We start from the raw sequence: 26107 nt of genomic DNA on the forward strand, positions 1-26107 counted from the left end.
TGCTGTTGCTGTACCCGATGCTCCGCCTAGGGCGGTGGCGGTTTCTTTGGGTTCGAAGTTGAGGTTGCAGTCTCATCGGGCTCCGTCCGAGGTGCCACCGCAAGAGATACCCCCGACATCTCTCCCTATTTATTAATTAGCAGCAATTTCTTGAAACAGAAACAAATTTGTTAGAGGAGAAGAGAGGGGAAAATATTGTATCAGTTTTTCTAATTACGAGAAAGGAACGAGAGTGACCCTTCTCGAGAACTCTCCATTTGGACTTTATCTGGACCGTTCATATCAGTGTTGCCATGTGTCACATTCTGCAGGTAATATTACATGACAATTGCAAGACCAAGAAATGCAGAAGATTTAAATCCGGTTCACACCATAACCCGAAGAGTACAGTACGTCGACCATACGATGGATCGGGTATCCTCTCATATGTGTTCCGTATTGCTCACATTCCATACAAACGACTCTGATTCGTGCGTTATATGAGGCTTTGGTCGATTGATTCCTTTTTCTACACCTTATCGATACACGTAAAGGGCGATAAAATCGAGAATACATGAAGAAGCAATAAGAACAAAGCTATACACTGACCATGAAGCTAAGACGAGTTGACCAATTACCACTCCTTGACTTCACGATTTTTGTAGTCTGAGGCCATTAAGAAACAATAGTAATTAAGAGACCATGGAGGTAAATGCGGAAATCGGAATCTCAGAAGTATACTTTGCTATTTTATCTGGTGCTTCTTCAGTCTCCATTCCAGTGTCGAATCCCACATAATCCTGATTCCTGACAGGAAGAAAGATGGAGCTCTGTATCTGGGAGCAGATCAAAGCTCAACCCTTTTGGGTTTTGGTTCCATTGATTCTGGGTTTCCTGCTGGTGCTCAAATCCGCCATAGCTTCCCTCATATGGGTTTACGTCTACTTCGTCAGACCTGCAAAGGATCTCAAGAAATACGGTTCTTGGGCACTCGTGACGGGACCTACCGACGGCATTGGAAAGAGCTTGGCCTTCGAGTTGGCCCGGAAACACCTTAATTTGGTGTTGGTGGGTCGCAATCCTAAGAAGCTTAAAGATGTTTCGGATGCCATTAAAGCCAGGTACGGTGGAACCCAGATCAGGAATGTTGTCATTGATTTGGCCGGTAACCTATCGGAGGGCGTCGAACGGATTGGGAAAGCCATCGAAGGGTTGGATGTTGGTGTTCTGGTGAACTGCGCAGGGGTTGCTTACCCTTACGCGAGGTTCTTCCATGAAGTGGATAAAGAATTGCTTGAGGATATGATTCAGGTCAACGTGGAAGCCATTAATAGGATTATCAAGGTTGTTCTTCCTGGGATGATTCAAAGAAAGAGAGGTGCAATTGTCAATATAGGGTCGGGTTCGGTCACTGCCACACCTTCGTATCCGCTTGTCTCTGTTTATGCAGCCACCAAAGCGTAAGCCTTCTCTTCATCTTTAATTGGGGATCTAATGGTTAAAGCCCCTAAACCCTAATTAATGCCCTCGCTGCTTCTCCTTCTTCAGTACTGCGTTCTGATTAATATTCTCCTTACTTGTTTATGCTGGTTTTGCAGGTACGTCCATCACTTTTCAAGATGCCTTCATGTGGACTGCAAATTGCATGGGATTGATGTGCAGTGCCAGGTATGCTCCACAGAAACTTCAGAATCCATTATAGCCTAGTACAAAGAGAATTAAGAATAGGGTTCTATAATCTATTAAGTTCTCCTCTATTTGAGGAGAAGCATTTATGGGGAAGAAAGGTAGGACCAGAGGAAGTCATTATGACACAGACATTCTCTGTAAATTTTATACTAATTGAAGCCACCATGGCATCTTAGAACTGTTGGTACCGATCAATTCCATGTATGGTTCTAAGAATCGGAATCCCACTGTGGATTCTTATCGGTTCCGGCCATTTTTACCAATTTCCGGCGATTTCCAATTGGATGATTCAGATAAAAACTCAGTGATTCTAGGGTTCTTGGGACTAATTCTGACCAATTTATTTATTTTTAATTAATGAACCCTTTATGGAATCCTCAGGTTCCTCTACTTGTGGCAACGAAGATGTCAAAGATAAGGAGAACTAACTTGTTCACGCCATCACCGGAGGAGTACAGTAAGGCGAGCCTAAGATGGATTGGGTATGATCATACATGTGTGCCGTATTGGCCACATTCTATACAGACGGCTGTGATTCATGCGTTACCTGAGGCTTTGGTCGATTGGTTAATTTTCCGATACTTTCTCGACATGCGTAAGAAGGGACAAATTCGGGATTCCATGAAGAAGCAGTAGAACAAGGCCATGCAGCTAAGATGAGTAAAGTTGCAGAGATCCATCTTTTAAATCATATTTCAGTATATTTGTTTCTTTTATAAGTGTCTTAATATAGAACTTCTCTGGAAAAAAAAATCCTTAGCTTTGTTTCGGAAATTGGAATCGGATTGGTGGAATTAGCCATGATTGAACTTGGTTTGGATTTTGACTGTTTTTGTAATGCTGATTTTAGGATTTTTGGGATCGGATCATTAGTTTTGATATGAAAATATGATAGTTGTTGGGATTCGGATATAATTCATCCTTAAAAGCCAGTGAATGAGAAGAACATGGCACAAATGGGGGTGTAAATCAATTTTGATCACAGTCGGTTTTGATCAGGCCCAATCAACCCACACCAATTTCAATACTTGCATCATGACCGCCTGTTTTGGGAGTCTGGGTTCCATAGTGTAGGCATGGAAAATTACAGTCAATGGGTTGCTGGTTAATAATTGAGCTAGCACAAATCTGGCTAAAATTGTACAGATGGGTGACTTATTCCATACATGATTAAATTCTAATATCATTTTAAGTCCTCTTTGGTATCATTATTCTTTTTTATTTTTATTTATTAACAAAAAATTATTTATAAAAATTATTTTTTATCAAAACATAAAAATGATTTAATAATTACTTGACAAAAATGGTTTTTGTGAGAAATAGTTTGGTATCCCTACGTGTAAAATGGCTTTTTGAAGAAATTGGTGAAAGATCTTCCCTTCACCTATCTTCCTTATAACTCTCTTTCTTCACTTTAAACTAAAGAATAGGGGGAAAAAGGGCTTGGATTTCTAATTACAAAGCAAATGGATATTTTATCTCTTTATATTGGGACTTTAAGTACGTGTTTATTAAAACTCAGTGCAAAAATAAATGAAAATCAATTTTAGCCCTAGTTTTTGTGTTTTGTCAAAATTTTTTTTTTTTTCAAATAGAAACAAGCTCTATAAATGATACCAAATGCAATTAAAATGGTTTTTGTGAACAAAAGTTAGAAAAGTAAAAATGATACCAAAAGGGTTATAAATCAACACATTCCTGATATGAGAAGCAGAGACAAATAAAGAGAAGAATAGAAATACATGGCTAGAGAGTGGTAGAGAAATGATATTACTTGCAACTCTGTTTGAAGAAGTGAGAAATGTAACAGACCATCGTGCTTGATGCAAGGGAACTGATGATCCGACTAGTGAGATCGACAAGATGCTCATGAGGTCGAAGATTTATTTATTTAAAATTTTTTTTCCATTCTTTGGAGTTTTGATTACATTTTTAGGAGTGTTGCTTGAAGAGGATTAGTTGCTCGAGCTATTAGTTGTTTAGATACCTTGTGGTGGGCCATCCACATTGCCTTCCACATGTTGGTGTTGATCAACCACTCGGTAATTGATCCTCTTTAATAACTCAATCGGTCAAGTTGTTTCTGACTTAGGCGTCAGCTGTTAATCGAATATATAGGTCGACTGAAACTAGACCGTTCATATGAGTTTGCATTGGTACCTTCCGTGATTGCGCTTGCTACCCCTTGCCTTATTTGATTTGTGTGGTACGCCCCCGATAGTTGCATATTTTATCATAACAAGAACTAATAGTGACAAAAAAAAAAAAACCCTAATTGGTGCCCCTATGTTTGGGAATGATTGGAAAAGATGACCACTCACTCATTATGAATAGTAAAAATCTTGCATCAATTGATGTTCTTAGTAGTGCTCTCATTAACCCCATGCTATTTGATAAATGACTGACATTTTTCTTTATTAGTGGTTAAATGATGAAGCAATCTAGACAATCTAGATGTAAGTATGTAACACCATCGTTCTTCATTTCTCTCCCCCGACTTTTATTGTAATTAACCATGCTGAAAAATGGTAGAGTGACTTTAGGAAAACTCGATCCATAAAGAAATCTAAAGAATCTATTTTGCCAATTATGAAATCCTTTTAAGTGACAGGTCAGGTCACCTGGTGGTGAACATTTTGGGGAAAGGTTGACGTAAGTGATTCTTGATAATCTATATAATAGATTTGCTACTTTTGCCTCTAGCTTTTTCAACAAAAAAAAAAAATCTAGCTTTCGGTTATTTGAGAATGCCCAAGGCCCTAAACTATCTTGAAGACATATTCCCGGCATTTTTTATTTTGGTTTTAAGGAGGATGACCAAAGGAATGACTTACTTCAATTTCATACGTTTTCATTAAAAAAAAAAAAAGGCCGCCCCACGTTCAGGTACAGAGCCGCACTAGCGTAGGGTCCACGTGATCTGACAGCAAACTGACATCCATTCAAAAATTTTAAAACTGTAACAGACATTCACGCAGCTTATTAATTTCACAAGTGACCGCCTAACCAAGGTTTTTTTTTTTTTTTTTTGGTAAAGACCGCTTAACCAAGGTTGGACTTTGGAACATGGTCTTAAACGATAAGGTTGTGTTTGTAGCTAGAGAATAAAAAAAAGAAAAAAAAAGGATTCTAGAAAAGAAAAGTTCAAATCAAATCGAAAACGACTGGAATCCTAGAATTTGGAAAAATATGTAAAGAAATTGGTTATAGGAATCGACTTAAATTGGAATCGGGATCAATTAATTCCGGTCTGAAATTTTGATCCGATTTCTGAAACCATGGTGAGAGACCATGACAGTGGCATTGCAAGGAACAAGAAAGAGCAATGGCAAGTCCTGAAATAAAGGAGCAGTTTTGGAGGTCTCACTCATTCGGCGGCACTAATTAGCTCGGCAGTTCAACAACCACCTACCTGTTTAATTGTTGATGTTCAAGTTTTAACCCTTTTAGATGGTCATGGATTTGATGCATGCCAATCCGTTCCTTCTACTCCTCTGTTCCCTCCCCAGTTAAAATTCCAAAAATCCGTTCAGTTAGGCTCTTCTCTGTGGAGTCGTAGCTAACTTGAACAAATCCCATCTAACTGCAACAAACCAGATTAGATTATTTCTGCCTTTCTGGGACCACCTTTTCTTTCTCAATTCTTTCTTATTTAAACCCCTTCTTCCGAACACAACCCCATTTAATTGCAGATCCAGATCCAGAAAGAGACGGTTCAGTAGTCACTACAGATGGAGCTCTGTTTTGTTATGGAGCAGCTCAATGCTCAACCCATTTGGGTTCTTCTCCTCTCTCTTCTGGGTTTCATCTGTTTGTCGAAATTCTCCTTCATCCTTCTTCGGTGGGTTTACGTTTCTTTCCTCCGACCTGGTAAGAATCTCGAGAAATATGGTTCGTGGGCTCTCGTGACGGCACCCACCGACGGTATTGGAAAGGGTTTCGCCTTTCAATTGGCTCGAAAGGGTCTCAACTTGGTCTTGGTGGGTCGCAATCCTGACAAGTTGAAGGATGTCTCGGATGCTATCAGGGCTAAGTTTGGGAACATCAAGATCAAGAATGTGGTGGTTGATTTCTCCGGTGACCTTTCTCAGGGGATCCGGCGGATTCAGGAAGCCATCGAAGGACTAGATGTTGGCATTCTGATAAACAATGTCGGCGTTTCCTACCCCTACGCTAGGTTCTTCCATGAGTTAGATGAAGAGCTCTTAAAGAATCTGGTTCAAATCAACATTGACGCCACCACCAAGGTTACGCAGGCACTTCTGCCGGGTATGCTTAAGAGGAAGAAAGGCGCCATCGTCAATATCGGGTCTGGCGCTGCCATTATCATACCTTCTGATCCTCTTTATGCTGTTTATGCTGCCACGAAAGCGTAAGTCGTCTTCTTCTTCTTCCTCTTTCTTTTCTTTTTTAATTTCCTGAAACTTCTGGGTCTTTTTTTTGCCGCGAGTTTCTTAAGGAACTAAAACTAATGATCAGCTACAGCTATGCTTGTGCTGCTGAGCTTTGCATTGGGGAAAGGGACTTGCATACCTGATGACAGGATCTGAGATGTTGACTTTATTTGTTGTGGATAAAATCCTTATTTTAAAATTTAAAATGCAAAACGTAGGAATACTTGTTACCCTGTTTTTTTTTTTCCCTCATCTTTTTTATTCCCCCCTTGCTATTCCGCTCGCACTTTAGGAAAGTGTGAAAATCGTTTTTTAGTTTATACTTACTAAGACACATTTTTTCGTTTAAAAACTGCGTTTTGACACAGCTGAAATTTTCGTTTTTGAAACGAAACGGCGTTTTTGGAGAGGAGATCTTATAGATTCTGCATTTTTTCTTCTTTGCTGTACTGAATGGAATTTTATGTGGTATCTTCAGGTACATCGATCAGTTCTCAAGATGCCTTTACGTTGAGTATAAGAATAGAGGAATTGATGTGCAGTGTCAGGTATTCAATTTGTATCTGAAATTAGGCTCAGGCAGATATGTCCTTTTATGTCTTCCTATATGTTTGATGGTGTTCTAGAGACCAGTTAACTAGTTGATCTGATTACCCTGATCTTAAGTTGAATGCTTACTATGCAAAGATTTTTTGGAGTCTTAAAGATAGAACTATTTCGATCTGGTCACATGGTAGAAAAATATTAAGAAGAGATCTCAAGTTCAAGTTAATTTGACTTCATTATCAATATTGTGTTCTGAGATATCTCTAGGCCTGGTTGAATTTGACATCTGATTGTATAAGAAGAAATACGGAAGCTATTGCCATTCCCTTTTGGTGCTGATCGATCAGAACGGGCGTAACCAGAATGCTGATGGATCCAGACGGGCGTAACCAGAAAATCTCATTTATAGGACTAGCCTGTCTATCTGATTACTGGGTTTTCCCCCTTCTTTTATATTTAACAGTCTTCTGATAATCTAAATTATTACTGGTCAGCCAAAAGAATTTGATAAAAGTAAGAGATCTAGGATTTTTTGAGTTTGGATTGGGATCACTGAAGGAGGTTCCGAATCTTGTCACTCTAATGGATCAGAGCATACACCAGCTGTTGTGTATGTGCCAAGGCTGCACTGGGGTTTGTTCTGGATACTTCAAATTTTTTGCCCTTATGATTTGATGCTGTGAAGACAATTTATCCAGACGTCTCATAAGTCTGGCCCATCCCGCATTCTGGATTCTGGTTTTTAAAACATTTTATTCTTTTTATTTGGGTTTTAATACTTGATAGAAAACACTGAATGCTAAAATCATGTAGTGCAAAAAAAAGCCTACTAGGGACTCTTGTTTGCCCCACTGTTGAAGTTGCCAACTTTCATGCATCGGCCAGGTTCTGACTTTTTCCTTATATGGATAAACCAGAGTTTTATTTGTATGGGCTCTATTCTTAACATTTCTGTCTTTACATGTTGGTGTGAGCTTCTAAATTTAAATCTTTTGTGTTACTCAAAGTAATAAGTTCCACTGTGCAAGCATGCAGCCAAGAAATATATTTGCCAAACCTATGCATCACACACACACATTTAGGATTTAGTATTTGAGTCCTTCTAGACTGCTACCACCCATTTATTATACGTCTTGTTTCATTAAAGACTAATTTATCTTCCTTTGTTGCTTCGTCTTGTGCTTCTTTCTCGTATTTGTTTGCATTTCCTCTAGGAAAGGTTTCAAATCTTGGTTCCACCCTTGGCTTAAAATGAGAACTTGTGGTTTTTTCCGGGTGATGGGGCTTCCAGTGTGTTATGAAAATGCTCTTTAGATTTCTTATCTGATCTGTATTTTGTGATCCTTGTCAAAAGGATCCCCACTCCTCCACCCGCGGGGGGGGGGGGGGGGACCCTTGTCTTTCGTAGTAATGTCCAATGTTTTGGAGATGTTGACATGATATTGATTGCGGCTTCCAATTGAACTGTTTTGTATTTTATGATTCATTCTGTTGTCCACTTCTAGTCTTTGTTTCCTGGATCTCTTCTGATGATCCCTACCTAAAGGTTCTTTTTGTGTTCCTTTCTTCATGATGTTTGAACAATGAGTCTTCTGAAAGCTATTGATTCATTAACTTGTGAAAGTGAAAATTCTTATTGTCCAATCTGTTGGTGATTGCTGCTGGCTTTTATTTGCTGTTTCAAGAATCTTCTCTGGTTTCTCTTCCCTGTAATGTCTTGCTCCTGGTCCTTAGTGGAAAAGCCTCACAATTTGAGCTTCTATTACTATGACTTCCAGCGACCTTTAGTGCCACTTCTTCACGTTATGAACTTTTTTTGGGTGAATTATATACCATAAACTTTTCTACTCTGGAATTTCAATTATCTTCACGGTATCGTTTTGAATCTAAACAGTTCACAGTTTGGGTGCCACCAGTGATGAACCATGTTGTTCTGTTTTTCCATGGCATTTGTTGTGCATATGATCTTCACCTACATTGGACTCGTCTCCTGTAATCACAAGAATGTGAATACAATGGGGAATTGAAAATCTGAGTACCAAAAATTTGTTGAAAATCCTAAAATGACTTCATTTCTGCCTTCTGCAATCAGAAACCAGTCAGTAGTCAGAACTAACACCCTAGTAAGTCTCAATTCTCCCTACTGGCCTCTGTTTGTTTATATTTTGTATTATTGTCAGGTCCAAGTTACGGATTTGGTCAATGATTGCATTGGATTCATGTTGTACAATTTTCTGACTCAGCCAGCCTGAAGGACTGAAACAATGCCCCCAGTTGGTTCTTAGGTTTATTTAGTGATTTTTCTGGGTGGGTGGATCTAACCAAATGATTATCAAATCTAACTCAATATAAGATGTTGTAATTTTCCCTTGTGTTTGATCTAGTATGTGGTTGCTTATTCAGGTACCCTTATACGTGGCGACAAAGATGGCATCGATTAGAAAATCTTCCTTCTTTGTACCATCCACAGATGGTTATGCTCGAGCTGCTGTGCGCTGGATAGGCTATGAACCGCGTTGCACTCCCTATTGGCCACATTCTTTACTATGGGGTTTACTCCACTTAGTGCCGGATCCTCTTTTCGACTATGGGCGACTTTCATTTAACCTCAAGATTCGGAAGAGGGGACAGCTTAAGGATGCAAGGAAGAAGGCATGATTCTGTTTTGTTCTGGTTTGGTAGGGGTTGGATGGGCTGTGGGGGTATTACAAGAAGAGAAAATGTGGTAAGAAGACATTCAATCCCCTAGGCATGTATTTATTCAGTTTTGAGGGACCACAAGTGCTACTTGTACGATCACACATGAAGTGCATCACATATGAGGGGGGAGTGTTGGAGAATAATCTTTCTTCGACCATGTTTGGAACTTGTATGACTTCATATGTCAATTGAATCTATTCATTTAATAGCTCAACTTTTGGGTTGGTAACGTAGAACTAGGATTGGCAAGGTCAACCTAATCCGAAAGCTGGAAGATACTATCAAAGAACAACCACAAACAGATCGATCTCAGAATTATGGTTTTCTGTGATGGATTGAGGTTGAAGTTGCAGATCTTGAACACCTTGAACAACAAAGAAGAAGATAATAAAGGAGAAAAAACCTCTCGGGTTTCACACCGTAGAGAGTCAATTGGATCAAACACCAATTCCATCAGTCTTGATCAAACACGATACAACTCTTCGTGGAGAAGATAGTAGCAACAACTATTAATTTGTTTATCAAAATCGTTTCAAGTTTTAGGAGCCGTCTCTTCTTTATTCATTATGTTGTTGGGGAGGGAATTACAAAATAGAAGGTTTTTTAAAAGGAAACCTTAATTTAGTCTCATAGTACAATGCTTACTAAAAACTGAAATTAGGAACTAACTAAAATTATAAACTAGCTGAAAAATGAACCTAATTACTAATAGACTTGACTCCTAAGAAAATAAATATAACTTCAATTAAACCCAACTAAAAAGGTAATTAATGAAAAAGGTAACAAGTTAGTTAATCCCATATGCAACCTTAATATCTCTAATTTAGACCTATAAAAGTGGCCCATAACATTCAAAACGAATGGGATCAGAAGCCCAACATGTATGGAACCTAACCCCAGACTTATGTCTAATAAAATAAGCCTATTTTGGTGATGAATTTGCGTCATTTGGTTAATTCAATATTAGTAACAACTTAATAACATAACAAAAACAATGAGAGACAGGATATCCTCAATGAATCCCCCTGAAGGAATAATCCCCCCGGAGGAATAATATGGCCAATAGTTTTACCATTAAGAACAATTGAAAAGGTCATAGAATAAATGCAAAGGTCCTAAAATTTGAGACAGATCTAAAAGCTGCCTACCTTGCCCACAAATATTGCCACCGATTGAAAACTATCCAAGAATGAACAATTTGAAGTCAAGGAATGTACACACTTTGATGTAAGTTTTGCATCCTTTCACTTTGTAATCAAAGCAAAATTGGTGTAATTTTCATAGGATTTGGAGTGACAGAATCTGCAAACACTTTTTACATAAAATTTTTTCCCTCAGATTGCCACAAAAAATAGCAAAATTGACCAAATAAACTCAGTAGATAAATATTGAAAGTCCCTATAAATGTAATACTAATTGAATTAATATTTTAGCATCGAATCGGTTCTCCACTCGGCCGAGTCTCCGATCCATTTAGATCGGCTGGCCCACTAAATGAGTCGGTTTTGCGAGACGTGAAAGAGAACTTCGAATTCCATTCGTATTCTTACTTGTAAGAAAAGCGGTAGCGGCAAGGACTGCAAGGTGGGTCTCTGTCAAGCTGCTGCTCCATTCCTCCTCTTCCTCCTCAATGGCGAAAGCGAGTGATGATGGCTCTAATGGTTCTTACACTGTGTTCTTGGACAGCAATCTTGATACCCATCTCGTCTTGATCGTATCTGTTCAGCATACCGTACGCGACCTCAAAGGTTTTGTCGACCTTCTCAAATCTCAATTCCACTTGGACCGCTCCCCACTTTCTTTTGTTCTTTCTAATCATCCTTTACTTTCGTTCTTCTCTGTCTCGCTTCTTCTTCAGAATTTACCTAATTTTTAGTATAAATTTCGTCTTCTTCGTTTAGTTCGGTGATGGCCTTTTCGTATTTGCAGTCCCTCACAGCTTGTTCCTGATGTTTTGACGTCTTATCCATGTCCTATTATTGCTTATTTCAGAGAGAGAAGAATGTTAATGTTTACTAAGTCTTGGTATCAGTTCGTGATGTTTTTAAAAGACTGAAACGTCCCATTTCATGCATATGGATATTTATCACATTGGATAAATCTTAACTGTAAAGTATTTTTTTAGAAGCTAGAAGAGAATCTAAAAGCCTGTTAGATATCTCTTGTTCTATTTATTATCTAATTCCAATTACGCACTCATGGCACCAATGCGAATAGGTGATTATGTATGTCCAAATCAATTTTTACAACTTCGATTTTGTCTTCATGGAGGATGGGATTTTGACTTCTCAAAATCTCAAAAGGTGATTTGCAGCATGGAGGAACATTAGGGTGTAAGCCCTTGCATGACTGAAGATTTATACACTGCTAGCATTTTAACTATGAAAGGAATATTGTTGTCACTGGAGAAGCAACACTTCAGGGCGTCCTATGTCAATTTGAGCTTTGACAATTTGCATTGTCCACATATGGCTATTTCCTATTGTAATGACGTTTTGAGAGCCAGCCATTCCCTTGGTGCATTGCAGGGACTAACTGAGAGAATAGTTCAAATGCTTGATTTTTTCTTTTTCTAAACCTGGAGTGCATGTCAATTGAATCTCTCTGTTTTGAGGGGTGAACAGGGTCGTTCTGTGCCCACACCATCATCATGTTGTGTCGAGTTGGTTCTCACAGCCCGATTAAATGGGTTCTTTACAATTGATTTGAATCGCCGAATTTGAGTTGGGTTTATTGAATTCAAGTATGTTTATTTAGTAATTGTTGCTGCCTTCCTCTTTCCAATCCTCATGCTTTCCTATTTGTTCCCTGGTTATTTTCATTTTCTAGCCTTCAATTTATATTTATAGCATTATTGTCATTTTTTTTTTAATGTTTTCATGCATTTCTGTAATTTCATTATTTTTGACATGCAGATAAAATAATGATTGAACACCCTCATTGCTTTCCTAACATTGGTGAGATTATTGTCAATGCTTTAAAGGTATGCTTTTATTTTTTATTCTTATTTTTGGAAATATGCTTTGAATTTTTGTTTCTTCTTGTAAGAGAGGCATCGATGGATTATCTTGCAGATAAAACGGAAAGGGTGCTTTTATCACCTATCAGATCCTATGCTTGTTAAAAGTGTATTCAATGGGTCTATGAAGACATTGTTTTTGCAATTTGATGCTTCTCGTCAAGTTGAGCGCAAGGAAAATCCATATCACTTGGAGCCTGGGGCTAGTGACCTACCAAGCCATGTGTTTACCAGGGATGGCCTTTTGTCTGAAACAAATACTCTTCTACTTGATCGTCCCTCTAAAGATGTGTCCATTTTAGATGTTCCTCCAGTTCCTGAAGTTGGAAGCAGCCAGCCAAGGGATATATTTCCTCAAAGCTCATCAGATGACAAAGAGAAACTAGAAAATGCCAATTTGGAGAGGTTATCTATTAGACTTCTTAAAGATGATCATTTGTTTCCTCAAAACTCATCAGATGACAAAAAGAAACCTAAAAATGCTGATTTAGAGGGGTTATCTGCTAGACTACCTGAAGATGACCCTTTTCTTAGTCCAGGCAATAAGAAGAAAAACAAGAAGAAGAAGAAACCATCAAGTTCCTATGATCAAGTAGACTATGAAGTCCCTTCTGGGAAAAATGTATGGGAAGAGGCTTCTAAGGTAGCCTTGGGAAACAGCCATGGAGATTTGAGGGGAGAGATTGATGCAGCATTGGCTCCTAAACAAACTAATGCTGCTCATCCTTTTGTTGGTTTTGATATGGGTAAAACTGGTACTAGCAAGGTGGACGGAAGGGATACCTCTGACCACATAGAGGCAACCAGACGAAAAGAATCAAAAAGGTCAAAGAAACATCAGGGTGCCAGTGTGGAAGGACTTGATCTGCCTGAGGTTGCTGAGTGTGGTAACCTCATAAAGGATGGCACAACTTTGGTGCATGAGACTGTTTGCTGTGACAACAATAATGTTGATGATGTAAGGGGAGAGACTTCTGAGGTAGCTTTGGAAAACATCCATAGAAATTTGGGGGAAGAGTTTGATGCAGCATTGGCTCCTGAGAAAAATGATGCTGCTGATCCTTTTGTTGATGTTGATATGCGTAAACCTGGTACTAGCAATATGGAGAGAATGGATACCTCTGACAGCATGGAGGCATCCAGAGGAAGGAAATTGAAAAGGTCAGAGAAACATCAAGCTGCCCGTGTGGAAGGACTTGATCTGCCCAGGTTTGCTGAGCTTGGAAATCTCACAAAGGATAACACAACTTTGTCAGCATCTAAGAATGTTTGCTGTGACAACAATGTTGGTGATGATGTAAGGGAAAAGACTTCTGAGGCATCCATAATGTGTAAACCTGGTCCTGGCAATACGGAGAGAGCGGATACCTCTGACCATGTAGAGGCATCCAGAGGAAGGAAATTGAAAAGGTCGAAGAAACATCAGGTTGCCAGTGTGGAAGGAGTTGATCTGCCCAGGGTTGCTGAGCTTGGAAATCTCAAAAAGGATAATACACCTTTGGTATCTGAGAAAGTTTTCTGTGACAACAATGATGATGTAAGGGAAAAGACTTCTAAGGTAGCTTTGGAAAACAATCATATAAATTTGGGGGGAGAGTTTGATGCAGCATCAGCTCCCGAGAAAACTGATGCTGCTGGTCCTTTTGTTGATGTTAAATGTAAACCGGGGACTAGTAATATGGAGAGAAGGGGTACTTCTGATCATGTAGAGTCATCTGAAGGAAGAAAATCAAAAAGGTCAAAGAAACATCGAGCTGCCAGTGTGGAAGGACTTAATAATCTCCCCACGGTCGTTGAGCCTGGTAACCTCAAAAAGGATGGCACAACTTTGGCACATGAGAATTTTTGCTGTGACATCAATGATGGTGATGATGGCAGGGCTGGTATAATTGAGAAGGAAGAGAAGGCACTGTTACAGGATGATGTTCCTAAACAAACGCCATCAGAAGCACCCACTTCTAAGCTCAAGTCTATGTGTCTAGGTAAAACAGAGACGGACTCTAAAGGCGTGGTTATATCTTCCAAGTTGTTGCAGTCCTCGGTCATATTGGGAACTGGGGATCCTGGTGATAAAAGAAGAAAGAAGTCAAAGAAATCCAAGGAAAAGACTTCTGAGGTAGCTTTGGAAAACAATCATGTAAATTTGGGGGGAGAGTTTGATACAGCATTGGCTTCTGAGAAAACTGGTGCTGCTGGTCCTTTTGTTGATGTTAAATGTAAACCGGGGACTGGCAATATGGAGAGAAGGGATGCTTCTGACCATGTAGACGCATCTGAAGGAAGAAAATCAAAAAGGTCAAAGAGACATCGAACTGCCAGTGTGGAAGGGCTTAATAATCTCCCTGTGGTTGTTGAGCCTGGTAACCTCAGAAAGGATAGCACAACTTTGGCACATGAGAAGTTTTGCTGTGACATCAATGATGGTGATGATGGCAAGGCTGGTATAATTGAGAAGGAAGAGAAGGCACTGTTACAGGATGAAGTTCCTAAACAAATGCCATCAGAAGCACCCACTTCTAAGCTCAAGTCTATGTGTCTAGGTAAAGCAGAGACGGACTCTAAAGATGTAGTTATATCTTCCAAGCTGTTGCAGTCCTCGGTCACATCGGGAACTGGGGATCCTGGTGATAAAAGAAGAAAGAAGTCAAAGAAATCCAAGGAAAAGACTTCTGAGGTAGCTTTGGAAAACAATCATGTAAATTTGGGGGGAGAGTTTGATACAGCATTGGCTTCTGAGAAAACTGGTGCTGCTGGTCCTTTTGTTGATGTTAAATGTAAACCGGGGTCTAGCAATATGGAGAGAAGGGATGCTTCTGACCATGTAGACGCATCTGAAGGAAGAAAATCAAAAAGGTCAAAGAAACAGCGAGCTGCCAGTGTGGAAGGACTTAATAATCTCCCTGCGGTTGTTGAGCCTGGTAACCTCAAAAAGGATAGCACAACTTTGGCGCATGAGAATTTTTGCTGTGACATCAATGATCGTGATGATGGCAAGGCTGGTATAATTGAGAAGGAAGAGAAGGCACTGTTACAGGATGAAGGTCCTAAACAAACGCCATCAGAAGCACCCACTTCTAAGCTCAAGTCTCTGTGTCTAGGTAAAACAGAGATGGACTCCAAAGATGTGGTTATATCTTCCAAGTTGTTGCAGTCCTCAGTCATATCGGGAACTAGGGATCCTGGTGATAAAAGAAGAAAGAAGTCAAAGAAATCCAGGGATTCTGACCAACCTTCCTCGGTAGCCATAGAAGATGCTGATGGTGTTGGAGGTGCCACTCTGTTAAATCCTGAGCTCAACAAAGCTTCTTTTAGTGATCATCCAAGTGAAAAGCATGCCACTTTGTTTCGAAATGAAAAAGCAAGAGTTTCAAAAGTGGGAAGTGTAAATACCCCATTAATAGACCTTGGCAAGGAACCTGATGCATGTCAAAATGAGGTAAACTTTGTGCCTCCAATTCAAATCACCAAAAGCCAAGAGGCTGAAGAAGGTAGTGATTGTAAATTAAAAAAGATGGCAAGAAAGACTGAAAATTCTTCCAAGAATCTTCCAGATCCAATGGCAGAAAAGCGAGATGTCAGCACTGTAGATCCTGTACTTCCATCTGACGAAAAGAAAGGGAAAAGCATCGGGTCTAAAAATGCAAAGAAAACAAGGTTGGGGAAAAAAGGTCCTACTAAACAATTAACTGATTCAATGTCAGAAGCTGAGAAAGATATTGGGAGTAGGATAAATTGTTCCATGCCATGTTCAATCCCTGGGACCAATGAACCTTCTGAAGCTCCATCAGATATTTTTGTGTGCAACATAGATAGGCCACGTCATGAAGCTGACATTAGAGATGATATACTTGCAAGTGGCTGTACTGACAAAGGTAACGACCACATGGAAGTGCCGAAGTTTGAAAGTGATAAGATCAGCTGCATTAAAAACTTTGAGCCTAGTCAGAGGAAACATGAAGTTGCCCCCGTTAAAGACCTCGGTGCCAAGAGTGTTCAAATTGAGAGATCAGATAAAGAGCTGCCATCCAATAAGACAACAAACAAGCATAATGTGCATTCCTTAGGCACCTCACCTGGTTTACAGGAGTCCTTCAACTCAAATGACAACCAGGGGTTCAAAGAGAAGCCTCGGGATGATTCCTCTGATCCAGTAAAATTTCAATCACCAATATCAAAGGCCAAAAAGGGTGAACCCATGCCTAAGACTCCCAACAGAAAGACTAAAACAACTGCTGGAGATAGGGTGAAATATCCAACTTCTCGTTACCATGAAAAATGTGATTCAACTCCTCATGAAGCCTCAAGAACCAAAATTCTTGATTCTTCTGGGACCAGTAGTCCTGTACATTCATCTATAATCCGAGTTCCCTTCAGAGCTGGGGATAATACTTTTGAGAAAGAAAATAGTGTAGATTGGGATGCATCAGGCTCTAGCTGGGAAATCTCTGATGTAGGAGTTCTCAAAAACATAAAAGGCAGAGAGCTTAAGTCACAGTCCAAGTACAATCCTGTCACAGCAGGAAAAACTTCAAGTAAGAAAACGGGTGAAGTTTTCAACAATTCTATTCGTGAGAGGAGCTTGTTTGCTACTTCAGGTACAATTTTTAACGACAGTTGTAGTGAAAGTTCTGAAGATGATGGTGGAATAAACAATTCAGAAACCAGCACCAAAACACCTTCGGATAGTTCATCCTCTTTGTCATCCGACTACTTGGAAGGAACAAGCCACTCACCACATAATGGTAACATATATATTTATATAAATAATTCTGTACATGCATATATACACTTACTTTTGTGACCAATAGATTGCTGGTAGAACAGTGAGTAGGATTTGGTCTACCTTGCCCCTCCTCTTCCCAGACCTGGATAAAACTTTGGCTTCCCTCCTTTGGATTTTCATTTCTCAGACAGGCTTGCTTTTTGAGTTCTCTTTTCTGTTTCTCCACTCTTCATCTCCTTGATTATATACATTAGTAACTCATTTTCTACTCGGATATTTTATTTTCTGTTTTGAGTAAATGTCTTATATATCTAAATGACTGTTAAAAATGTCACAGCTGTGTATAGCAGGAAAAGGAATGAAAATGGTGGAGACAACCTCATGGACTCACAGTAAGTAGAATTTATTGTGGAATCCTTTTGTTTTCTTCTCTAACCCAATCCCCTCACCTTTTTCTTTCCCCTGTGATGGTGTTCAATACCTTTAGATCTGCCTCTTGACTTCCTTCTCTTAGCCATTTCCCTTGCCAATTTCTTCCTTGAGTTTGTGTACTTGAAGGAATGTTATGCACAAGTTATTCTGTAAATACATTGGAAAGCTAGTTTGCTTATTTTAGGAATAAATGCTCATTAGGTAAAGTGCAGGGGGAACATGCACTTAACTACTTGAGTGTGTGGCACGATCTGAGAATTGGGATTGATGTGCATTATCTCAGTGAACTTTTCAAGATCAGGAAAACGAACCTGGGGATGGAAGACACCTCAACATATATTGGCAAGCATTAAATTTACTTACAGAATGCATGAGTTAATAAAATCAGATAATTACTTTACTGAAGAGTGAGGAATAATGAGAATTTAGTTTTAGAATTCGCTAAAAAAATTTCATATATTAGTTTGAAATTTGAAGTGAACCTCTGGAAGGCCCCTGTAGCATATTGGGGGAGTCTAATGAGGGAAAAGGTCATGTCTACCACACTTATGCATGTTCATGTGAGGCATGACCTTTAAGACCCACCTTCCCACCATAGTTCTTAAAACCGAACTGAACCGGCGGTTGAACTGGAACACCTAACTGCCCTATTTTTTATTTCGTGATTTTTTTTTAGGTTTTTCCCATTTTTTGCCTGAACTACTAAAAAAAAAAACTGGAAATGGGGCTTTTTGTGTTTTACTGCTGGTCCAGTTTTAATAATTATGCTTTCAAATGGTCCCATTAGATCAAACTTAATGATCTTCTATACCAAAACTGACTAATAATTATCATGAGCATTCAATCTATGTTTGTTTATCTCCTTTACTTGGAATTTTGTTCCCTTTTTCTTATAAATATAACTTATTTCTGTGATAAAATGATTTACTTCTGTTTGTTCTTGTTTGAGCAGATCTGGAGGTCCAAAGAACATGACCTTGGATATGATCCTTAGAAGTTCAAGCAGCTATAAGAAGGCAAAGCTCACAGCCTCTCAATCCCAACTCAATGACAATGAAAGCCAACCTGTTGAATTTGTTCTGGACGGCCTAGCCGACCCATAACCATCCTAGTGGCTATTTTGGAAGAATTTGCTCTTGCAGTCTCTTTATGCACAGTGAACATTAGCTTCTAGCAATACATTCAGCAAGGTTTTACTGCCAAGTTCATCTCACGTCTTTTACAGGGGAAATTTTTGACCCAACATCTGCTGATTTTTGTTCCTTCGCTGAGAGGAGTATAATGTTAACAGGATGGCATAAGTGGCATCTTTTTTTTGGGTGCATAAAACCAAAAAATACATAAGTGGCATCTTATGTTCATAATATGAAAAAAAATGTGCAGTTTGTTTCTTCGTTGCCTAGAAGTTTCAGAATCCATACCTGTAAGATCGTCTTGAGTTTGAAGTTCTCCCATCAAGATTTATTGTTGTATGTTTATCAATAATTCCCTCTGATGGCATTTTTGTAATGTTTGAAACGGCATATGCTTCTAGTTATTCTCTTATTACATTGACCCACCGATTTATCACCACATGACAGGCATCACAGTTCAAAACTAAAGAAATGCTTTCCTTTAGAATCAGATAGCACATGTAGCCAAAGAAAGCAAAAAAACCTGTATCCAAGGAGTACTAGAGGTTGGTTGGGTGAAAAAGGGGAAAGAGTAAAAGACTAGTACAAATGTTGAAATAAATTTTGATCCTCAGATGGTTTGCAACTTGAATTTTTTTTTTTTGGTAATAAGAAATCTTATTGAATGGGAAAGCATGAGGAGCTCAAAGCCTTTTGATTACAAGCATCAATCAGCCAAGGAGTGGATAACGGCCACAATGTCTTATATGCAATTGACACGGCCTTCCGGGCTAAGGCGTTAGCTATGTTATTAGCTACCCTAGGAATACAAAAGAAGAGCATCTTGGGATCTTATCTGCTAGAGTGTGGATATCACAGATAATACTCTCAATGGAGCTTGGAGCAGGATGCTCAGTGGATAAAATATGCTTGAGAAGATTCGCACTATCGGATTCAACGATAAGATATTGGATCTTTTGCTTGACTGCCGAACACAAATCAGCTCGCACAGCTAAGGCTTCACCAATGAGACTTTGATCAAATACAGCCGGCTCTGAGATAGCACTAATTGGATTCCCCATGTGTGTCTTGCCAACAAACCCAATGCCCCCCATTGCAGAAGATAAGGGCAGGACAGCATCACAATTTAATTTAATCCAATCAAATGGAGGACATTTCCATACCAGACAAGGGGGCGCCCTATTAGCATCAAAAGAAGGTGGTTGAATGGTTCAAGATCAATAACATTCCAAAACTCGCTCTAGGCTAGCTCAGCCTTCAAGAAGACCTCTATTGGAGTCCACACTTTGCGATTGAAGACTAAGTCATTTCTGGCCAGCCATAGGAACCAACATACGAAGGAGAACAAGCTTAGAGCTTCAACTCTAATCTTCTTGTTTGCAAACTCGAGCTTGTCCCAATCTTGTAAAATCAGATAGATCTTAGCGGATTCATCATTAGGAATGATAAAAGAAAGATGACATCCAAACCAAGTTGCTCGAGCAAAGGGACAATCAAGGAGGATATGGTCATTAGATTCCACACTCGCACCAAATCTCTTGCAACTAGGATCAATTGGAATTTGCTTTCTTAGAAGACCCTCCCCTATAGCAACTCCTTAAGCACACATCTTCCATATAACACTCTTGATCTTGGGATAGGTCTTGCAATTCCAAATCTTTTTCCAAACCAAGGAAGGGATCTCTTCCCAATCATGTCGTCTTGAAGAAGCATGAGAAAGCAACTCACTATCACGCTGGTTGGATAAAAGGTGGTAAGCAGTTTTAATGGAGAAGATACATGACTGAGCTCCACCCCAAACTTGTCGATCAGCCCTGGGAAATAGACTAAGATTGATCTTCAAAATCTCTAGTTTATCAGAGAAGTGAAAGTAGAGATCAAGAAGGTCAGTTCGCCATTTGTATTTTCTTAGTCTATCGATTCGCACACCATAGATAATGGACAACCAGCTGGCCGAAGGTGTTGAAGTTTGAAAGATGGGGACGACGGAATCCAATTTGTGTTCCGTATCTGAACATTCATTCTGGTTTTAATATGCCAAAGAAGACCGCTTTGAAGAACTTTCCTTCCCACCAAAATGCTCCTCCAACCCCATGAAGGGCTATTACCAATATTAGCACTAAGAAAATCAGACTTGGGAAAATAAATTGCCTTGACAAATTTTGCCCATAAGGATTCCGGATTCTCCCATAGCTGCCATGCCACCTTTGCAAGAAGAGCCCTATTTTGAAGAATAGGATCACACATCCCCGAGTCCTCACCTCCAATAGAATCTTGTCAAGGCAAAATATAGTGGCGTAAGGAACGCTTTGAATCATAAGGCCTTATACGCCTCAAAAATTCCCATCTTGGAAGGGAAACCCTAATGGGGACGAGGCTCAGTTCAGTTGATGGGAAAGAAAAGCTCTCCATAAGAAGGTAGCGATGTCGGTTACTCGGTTTCATACGTAACAAGGCAGCAACGCCAGAGAGAAGTGCCATAAACTTTATTTTTTTCCTAAATTATTTTGAATTTCATACATTGAATCTCAATGAGAAGGTTAAAAGAATTTTAAAATGAAGATATACACAATAGTAACCAGCTTTCTCTCTCATGCAAGTTCTAAACGATTTCCAACAATTAGTTTTGCCCCATTCCTATCAGCCCCTTGATGGCCAGTTCTACTTCCAGACGACCTCTGGCTGAACATCCGAACCAAGCCACTTACTGACCTTGAATTTGATTGAGACCCATTGGCCGACTGACCTTCACCATTCTTCTTTGCAAGCTCATGAGATAGAGATCGAACAAGACTATCAAAGCGGCGCCTAAAAGTTGGGTACCTTGACACAGACTTGGTGATCCCTTGGAGCCTTCAGAGGAAAACAGAACAGATACAAGACCATTACAAAATGAAAAGTAAAAGCAGTTTTTCTATAGAAATCCAAGTTATTACCTTCGGGCAAATGCATCAAGTTCAGCTTGTTTCTGCTCAGTGTCGGGGGGTGTTAGATCCAAAAATTTTAATCTATCTGGATGGCCACTTAACAAAACCAACTTGCAAAGGTAGTTCTCCTCAGCTTCTGACAGATTCTCAGCTTTGATCTGGTCTTTCAAAATCAAGAGGGGGTTGAAGAACCAATCAAAGAAAGATTCTTTTGGTCTGTTGGATGTAGTAATCTCGGTCACATTGTCACCTACAATAATTATATGTAAGCCTTTAATGTGTGTTTGAGTAAAGACGTAGAATTATTTGCTACTACTTGAAAGTAAAAGAATAGACAATAAGAGGAACTCATGATTCCACAGTGACCAGTGTTACGGATGATTTTGATCATTCTGAGGACGTTCCTGACAAACCAAGACCCCTTTTTTGTACAGGGACTAAGATAATCTTTGTGGTACCTTTGTTGGTCAAAATTGCCAACCTCATAGACCCTTCTTTAGCAGCCATTCATGCAAAGAACCAGTAGGAACGTAGGGTCAAATCCCTTGCAGTTGATGCTAACAGGTTAGTTTGCTGCAAGTCCCCTGGTTTACAAGTCACTAATTCCAAAATAGTTGTTATACCATACTTCTGACATCTTCAGATTCACAATCAACTTGAAGTGGAGTAAGGGAAATACAAAAATGAAGTACTTGGTATTTATCCAACACACGATTTTTGCATGTTGTCAGGTTCCTCTATATGAAGAGGATTTTTTTTTGGGCAAAAACATATGAAGTGGATTAGGCTATATTACATGGGTAGAAGCAAGGGTGCTGGAGTCCAGTACAAACACAAAATGTCAGACAGCAAACTCTGCAAAAGGGATTCAGGACTAAGATTGTATATAGGATTTTATATTTTTTTTTATTTCAAATTATTCTCATTCATGTGTTTCTGTAGCTAAGTTGCATGTATTATCTTCAAATATATCTCTAGAGAAGCTAATAGCGCATTATGATAGGCTACCAAATTTTTTTTACTATAATAATGCAGCATCTCTTATTTCCAACTGACTAGATAACATTCTCTTATTTCCAACTGACTAGATAACATGGAGGCTTAGGTCACATGCATAGTACTAATTATGCAATTTCTTCAGCAAACAAAAATTTCCTTGTTCTGGTAATAGCTTTCACTTACCTAGCAGTATACCCTCACAGTCAGCTTTGGCGGAACGTAGAAGTGCCTGAAGAGTGCAATAAGCTGGTAAGCCAACGCTTACAACTCTGCTGCAACCTGTGCTTGATTTAGCATTTTCTATATCTTCAGGTCTTATCAGTCCGTCAGCAACCAGAAGCTCCCCGTGATTTTTACATTCCACAAATAAACCTTCAAGTAACTACAAGTAAAAAATTTCAGTCAATGTACCACAACGTTTTTCCATCACCAAACTTACTGAAGAAGAAAAAAAAAAAAAAAAAAAAAAAAGGTACAAAATAACACCTAGGAAAGCAGGACCCTTCTGGAGGAGTGTCTAGAACATCATTACTATATTCATCATAAATGGATATGGATGAGATAATATAACGGAGCCCGAACCACATAGAGGACTCCTGCATTTCAAATCCCAAAGCAATAAAACTGTGAGTATGTAGTCAACTGAACATCAAAATTATACACATATGGCCTTTTGAGCATAAGAATATGACCTGGTAAGTAACAACAGCTGCATAAGCACCTAAAAAGACACTTGATACCATTGAACCCAGTACAGCTCCGATAACTGCCAATGGCCAAAGTAGGATGACAAGACCTGCAAATGGCACACATATTGTCTCCAAGAAAGGTCCTTCCCGACCTACAAGATCATGAAACAATCTGTGCCATCCCTTGAAAAGCATGTAAGGGCTTTTGTACAGGGCAATAAGCGTGACCAATGGCGTGTCAACAATAATTCCAAGAACTCCAGCTAATAAAGCACCTGGAATATGGAGCAATCTGCATGATATTTAACAGCAATTCTGTAAGACAATAGTTTGTCTTCTTTGGTTAATAAATAGCTTAAGAGGGGAATCTCAAAGATAATATCATTAACATGAGAACATGTAACTAGATATCCAATTATATTGGAGTGTCTTGCTTATAGATAGTGTTAGTTCAAACACAAAGCTCCACATGTTATTGGGTCGCATCATGCTAACAGTGACTGATAAGACAGCTGCATATTGATCCGAAGAAGGCAATAGATTTAATGGGTACATTTTGATGCCCACGCTATGTCACTTACCACCAAAACTGCATGTTTCTTTCATCCCTCATGTTTTAGTTGCTAGTGAAAATTGTTATGATGAAGAATTATCAGCTTAAGAACAACTTTGGTGAACCAACTACCTGCCACAGGGGACTTTAAGAAGATTTCCTGATAACTACATTGAGTTCTGATATCAAGCATTATGTTCAATCAACTTACAGGCTCAAGCCTGATCAGGGATATAATCTCTCTCAGTTCCAACCATCTTCGAAGCCTTTTCCTTGACGTGGTAAATATAACTATAGAAAGCACGTCTGCACACCGAATCCCTAATTGTTATTCATTGAAATCCAACCTCCTAAGAGTGGCCAATGGCAATTAAATCTAGAAAAATTGTGGTGCATGACTTAAGTTTTCCTCACATGCGATGCATATATAACAATGATGGAGATTCACTTTAGGGTAAGCAACTTGATAAGACAATGGAATTCAAGGAGCAGATAAAGGCAGTATCAAAAGGACAAAACAAATATGAAACCTGATCTCATATGGTTTCCCATTTGGGGGTTCTTGAAGGCGAAGGTCATCCATAACTGAGAAATAGGAGTGAAAACATACATCACTAAAGTCTCTGACCACAGTAAAGCTTTTTTGTACAGAGCTCCAAGTTCCATCCTATAAGGTCAAAGGAAAGGAGATTTCCATGAGGGAACAAAACAAAACTAAAAACACTAGGAAATTAATAATTACTAGAAATGATATTGTTGAATAGAAAATTATGGCATACAATGATACAGTGGAGAAAATCATCAGTCTTTCCTTCTCCAACAGCTTCGAAGGTGGCAGCCAGGGGTACAAGAAACCCATATCCTGCACCGACCAGAATACTTCCAACAATGCCAACCAATGGCCACAAGATCAAGGGAACAGAAATGCATATGAATAAAGCAAGCTTCAGAACTGGCCCTAGTTTTTTGGCTCTGTCTTGGAAAACAATGATCATAACAACGAGGTCACCACAATGCAGAAAAAGCTAACAGGACAAGAAAACAACATATATCCAGCAAAGTGTTACCGTGCAATGCAATAATAAGTCCAGATACAGTGGACTGGCCAAAGACCCAAAATGATTGCAGAGTTCCCAATTGAAATGATAAGGCATATCAATGGGCAGAAAATAGCACCTGCAGGGGACACGAAATAATTGTTTTAAGATTTTTTAGAATTTTTTTTTTTGGGGGGGGGGGGGGGGGGGGGGGGTGGTTAATTTTGATAAAGTAATCAATGGGCAGAAAATAGCATTTGCAGAAAGAAAAGTTAGAAATCAAATATGCTAGTCTGTCACTTATTATCAATAAGGATTTTGCATCGTTTACTTATAGAGACTGTTCTTCCTACTCTGGACAACTAACTAACGACAATGTTTATTTATTTTTATTTTTCCAAGAACCAAGAGTAAACCAGAGGACCAAAAATTCATCCAAAAGCCGAAGCTTCTTGAGACATAAAATTGAAAATAATCAAAGTAAAAATTGGTATAGAGAAGCAGAATCTTCTAATTTGAAGCACCTGTGCTTTTATACACACAATACACTACCAGTTCGAAAAGAAACAAAAGAGGAAGCATGTCAACCGAAGAAAGAAGTATGAGGGAAATCAAAACGGAAAAGATAAGGGAAAAACCAACCTTTAACGATGCCCAGAAGTAGAAGTGCAATGAAGAACGGCAAAAACCGAAGAAAACTCCACAAGGAAGCCCAAAACCCCCTGGGGGGCTCCATCACTGCTTACCTAGAATTTCAGAATCACTTCAAAATCAAGTCACAGTTACCCAGTTCAAGGATCTGAAGTTCTGAACACACAGATGCATAATCGTAGAAAGAGATTTAAAAATTCAGATCTAAAGATGACTGTTGACTCAAACAATCTTTACAGTCACATCAATAACTTAGCAGAAATTTCAGAACCAAAAACGCCACCGGAAAGTGGCTGCCTGGCAGTGCAGTTAGATAACCGTTCCAGACTCCACAAAGATGAATTTAGCAATACGGATTAAACAAGAGACAAGATTACAGTTTTCCCCCTAAAGGCCCAAGAATTCGTAGACTCTCGCCTGTCTACGTGCTTTAGAAGCAAAGGTACTTTCCGACTGTGTGGGCCTGGCCTGACACCATGACGTGTTGTGGTCAGTCCACATCACTGTTTCAAGAACCGGAATCGGAATTGGATCGATATAATTGGCCTATTCAGATCAATTCTCGATATTCTGGAATGGTCGATTTTAGGATTTTTTTTTTTTTTTAATAATGTAGATCAATATTAAGGTTCCGGG

At 39.2% G+C, this 26107-nt stretch overlaps 3 protein-coding genes and 1 pseudogene across 3 annotated transcripts; 3 read left to right on the forward strand and 1 right to left on the reverse strand.

The window, feature by feature from the left end:
- The first annotated feature begins 597 nt into the window (after positions 1–597).
- On the forward strand, positions 598–2503 carry LOC122075698 (very-long-chain 3-oxoacyl-CoA reductase 1-like). The gene is made up of 3 exons (XM_042640834.1): positions 598–1439; positions 1578–1647; positions 2050–2503. The coding sequence occupies exons 1-3, from the start codon at positions 802–804 to the stop codon at positions 2302–2304; spliced, it is 963 nt and encodes a 320-aa protein (XP_042496768.1). The 5' UTR covers positions 598–801; the 3' UTR covers positions 2305–2503.
- Positions 2504–4913: 2410 nt separating this feature from the next.
- Positions 4914–9522, forward strand: LOC122077272 (very-long-chain 3-oxoacyl-CoA reductase 1-like). Its single transcript, XM_042643162.1, has 3 exons — positions 4914–6040; positions 6541–6610; positions 9012–9522. Exons 1-3 carry the CDS (start codon positions 5400–5402, stop codon positions 9264–9266), a joined length of 966 nt encoding a protein of 321 aa, XP_042499096.1. The 5' UTR covers positions 4914–5399; the 3' UTR covers positions 9267–9522.
- A 1356-nt stretch (positions 9523–10878) lies between these two features.
- LOC122075483 lies at positions 10879–19027 on the forward strand. Its single transcript, XM_042640521.1, has 5 exons — positions 10879–11056; positions 12224–12291; positions 12383–17069; positions 17388–17442; positions 18435–19027. Exons 1-5 carry the CDS (start codon positions 10939–10941, stop codon positions 18583–18585), a joined length of 5079 nt encoding a protein of 1692 aa, XP_042496455.1. The 5' UTR covers positions 10879–10938; the 3' UTR covers positions 18586–19027.
- A 2032-nt stretch (positions 19028–21059) lies between these two features.
- LOC122076193 lies at positions 21060–25852 on the reverse strand (annotated as a pseudogene).
- Between the last annotated feature and the right edge of the window lie 255 nt (positions 25853–26107).

Source organism: Macadamia integrifolia, chromosome 4 (assembly GCF_013358625.1).
Source record: "Macadamia integrifolia cultivar HAES 741 chromosome 4, SCU_Mint_v3, whole genome shotgun sequence".
Taxonomy (NCBI): Eukaryota; Viridiplantae; Streptophyta; class Magnoliopsida; order Proteales; family Proteaceae; genus Macadamia; species Macadamia integrifolia.

Excerpts from the sequence above, each read along its gene's own strand:
- LOC122075698 (XM_042640834.1), top strand. The coding sequence starts at position 802 with ATGGAGCTCTGTATCTGGGAGCAGATCAAAGCTCAACCCTTTTGGGTT. Across the intron at positions 1,440-1,577 it reads GTTTATGCAGCCACCAAAGC|GTACGTCCATCACTTTTCAA; the intron begins GTAAGCCTTCTC and ends CTGGTTTTGCAG. Across the intron at positions 1,648-2,049 it reads GGATTGATGTGCAGTGCCAG|GTTCCTCTACTTGTGGCAAC; the intron begins GTATGCTCCACA and ends TGGAATCCTCAG.
- LOC122077272 (XM_042643162.1), top strand. The coding sequence starts at position 5,400 with ATGGAGCTCTGTTTTGTTATGGAGCAGCTCAATGCTCAACCCATTTGG. Across the intron at positions 6,041-6,540 it reads GTTTATGCTGCCACGAAAGC|GTACATCGATCAGTTCTCAA; the intron begins GTAAGTCGTCTT and ends TGGTATCTTCAG. Across the intron at positions 6,611-9,011 it reads GAATTGATGTGCAGTGTCAG|GTACCCTTATACGTGGCGAC; the intron begins GTATTCAATTTG and ends TTGCTTATTCAG.
- LOC122075483 (XM_042640521.1), top strand. The coding sequence starts at position 10,939 with ATGGCGAAAGCGAGTGATGATGGCTCTAATGGTTCTTACACTGTGTTC. Across the intron at positions 11,057-12,223 it reads TACCGTACGCGACCTCAAAG|ATAAAATAATGATTGAACAC; the intron begins GTTTTGTCGACC and ends TTTGACATGCAG. Across the intron at positions 17,070-17,387 it reads AAGCCACTCACCACATAATG|CTGTGTATAGCAGGAAAAGG; the intron begins GTAACATATATA and ends AAAATGTCACAG.